The following is a 2,781-nucleotide window of genomic DNA, read 5'->3' as shown; positions in this document are numbered from 1 at the left end:
AGGGCTTCTCCCCCGCAACCCTCCAGCAGGATGATGGGTTGACGTAGGTGCGGGGCTATGTCTCTTTGGAAACGATCTGTTTGTTGAATGAGGAGGATGTTTTCAGAGGCACCTGAGGTTCCTTACAAGCTCTATGTAATTCTCAAAGAGATTTTGGAGCTAGTGGGACTAAGTACAAATTAGTGCCAACAGGACTAGTGCAAATTAAAAAGACTGACTTTCCTAGGCTCTTTTAAGTGCACTTTTTTTTTTTTTTTCTTTAATAAGGCACAGACAAAATTGTTGAGATGTGAGACTGAGAAGTTGATGCAGTATTTAGGGAGCAAGTGTGTCTCTACTGAAGCATCTGTCTCTTCCACTAGCAGTAGCATTTACAGATTTGACTTGAAAAACCTTTAAAGAACCTACCTAAAAATACCAGTAGCTTATTAAAGCTTTCATCTTTCTGGCAGGAAATAAAAGAAAATTACAACCTTAATTAAAGCAATTAATACATTACTTTAGATGCAAAAGGCTGAATAAACTATTTTAGCAAACTACTTTAATAAGCTGTGTTTACGTGTGTATAAAAGAGAAGCTACTGCAGTGAAAAATAAATGACAGAAGAAATTAAAGGAATAAACCAGAAAAGAACTGAAGGGCCAATTGCATCAGGGACATCAGTCCTTTATGGGTTATGAAAGTCAAATCAACATGTTCCGAGTCAGTGTCTGTGCTGAGCTGCTCCTGGAGCCTCCTCACGACACAGGGGTTAAGAGAGGTCCCAGTGTTCGCGTGTTGCTTGCACCTTCTGACCGGTTACATGAGGATATTTGGGAAGCTGTGGTGCAGAGCCAGCTCCCTTTTTCCCAGTAAAGGGGTTTCATATCACTCACAGTGGAGCTCTCTCCACAACACCAGGACCTTGGCAAGGATGTCCGTGCCTCAGAAAGCCCTTCAGGTGGTTTTTTTTTTTCAGAGCAGGAGGAGAACCAACAGAAAGAGTTTGGTCTCAGGCACCGGAGAGATGCAGCTGCAAGTGGCAACATCCCTCGATTTTCTCCCCTCGTCACAGCTTGCAGGTCGTGGCGCAGACACTAGAACTTCTGACCCAGCTGTTGTTCTCTAAACCAAGGCCTGTGTGTTCGTCTTCCTGTTGCTTTATAATCATGAATGGAACAACTGTTACTTTCTCTAGGCAACAGCAGCAAATGAAGTCTAAGACTAGTTTTTAAAACATTTCTATACTTCATCTGCCAGTGGTTCAAGCACAGCTGTGAGAACTGGAGCATTTGGGTTCTTTGTGCATCTTCCTGTTGCGTAAATGATTGTTGTACAGCATCCACCAGTGCCATGTGGTGACCCAGCAGCAGCACTGGTGTTCCAGTGATGGGGTTTGGGCAAGGTCTGCCTCTGCGACCTGTCTTGCACAGTCCCCACACGCCTTTTTCTCTCTCTCTCTCTGATTCCATGCCTTGCAGTTCAACTGGTACACTCGCCGGGCTGTGCTCACTGGCATCTACAACACCACCGAGCTGGTGATGATGCAGGATTCGTCCCCTGATTTTGAGGACACTTGGCGCTTCCTGGAGAACAGGGTGGCTGATGCCATGAACATGGGTGATGCAGCCAGTCAGGTGATGTTACAGGCAGGGGACATGTCCCTTCACCCCAGACACGTACGCAGACAGGCTTTCCAGGCCTGCAGACCCCACGTCTGCTGAGTGACCACCTCAGCCCGGTGGGGGATGGCATACTGCTGTGAGTTCAACAGCAATACATCCTTCCATTTTTCCAGTAAAATGACATGTAGGTGCCCTCTTTGTCAGCCTAACCTGGTATTTAGGAGACACACATTCCACATCATTTGGCTTCTGGGAGCACTTTTCTGCAGCCAGGTCATGTTTGTGGTGCATTACGTCTCAGTGGGTGGGCGGCTACAGGTCTAACTGCAGAACCCTAGAATCCTAGAATCCTCAGGGTTGGAAAAGACCTCTTATGATTATCAAGTCCAACCATCAACCCAACACTACCATGACCACTAAACAATGTCCTGAATACCATGTCCACACGTTTTTTTAAACCCTCCAGGGATGGTGACTTCAAAAAAGAAAGCCAAAGCTCATGTTCTCCTTTTATCTCCCAGGTACAGTCAACCGGAGAAGCTGTTGTCCAGGGCCTGATGGGAGCTGCAGTGACTGTAAGTAGTGCTGGAACCAGCAGCGTTGTAAGGGCAGAACTGCGTCTCTTCCCTTCCATGCTGAATGTCAGCATGTTTGTCTTCCCAGATCTAGAGGACAGCATGAAAAAGCATTGTCTTTCATAACCTAACTACGTATAAGGATCATTTTCTAGGTAGTTCTGCATTAGTTCACTGTTTTGTGGTGAAAGAACTTTCCATAGAGCATAAAAAATTGAGGCTGAAGCCGCAGGGTGAGCTTCAGGGATGAGAGGTGACCAGAATAAATGCAACTGTTTTCCATCGCTTGTCATGAGATCTGTTCCTCTGCCAGCCCTGCACTGGAGATCTCGCAGGTCTGTGCCACCAGGTCTGTGTGGGAGGTGGTTGCTCTCCCCGAGCCACCACAGGGTGACTCCCTCAAGCTGCTTCAGTTGACTGCAGTGTCCTTCCAGCAATTCATTCACTTCTTGGTAGCATCCTGGACTGCTTTGTGTCCACGCAGGGGGAACTACGCTCCTTCAACAGGCTGAAACATCATTTAGAAATATTTTTCTGGATGAAGCAGTTCTCAGGAATTTCTCCCACCTCCTTCCCCCTGCAGTTATGGTGGAATCATTTCA

At 46.6% G+C, this 2,781-nt stretch overlaps 1 protein-coding gene across 1 annotated transcript in view; it reads left to right on the top strand.

Annotated features, from left to right (window-relative positions):
- COQ9 (coenzyme Q9) overlaps positions 1-2,206 on the top strand; it is a gene marked incomplete at both ends in the record, with an annotated part of 5,755 nt that extends 3,549 nt beyond the window's left edge. The window contains 2 exons of the mRNA XM_008940555.1: positions 1,461-1,616; positions 2,126-2,206. Of these exons, the coding sequence (XP_008938803.1) occupies positions 1,461-1,616; positions 2,126-2,206 (237 nt within the window). The remainder of the gene's footprint in view (positions 1-1,460; positions 1,617-2,125) is intronic.
- Positions 2,207-2,781: the final 575 nt, after the last annotated feature.

Source organism: Merops nubicus, unplaced genomic scaffold, assembly GCF_000691845.1.
Source record: "Merops nubicus isolate BGI_N331 unplaced genomic scaffold, ASM69184v1 scaffold23675, whole genome shotgun sequence".
Taxonomy (NCBI): domain Eukaryota; kingdom Metazoa; phylum Chordata; class Aves; order Coraciiformes; family Meropidae; genus Merops; species Merops nubicus.
The sequence above is the reverse complement of the archived record's forward strand: the minus strand, read 5'-3'. Positions and strand labels throughout refer to the sequence as shown.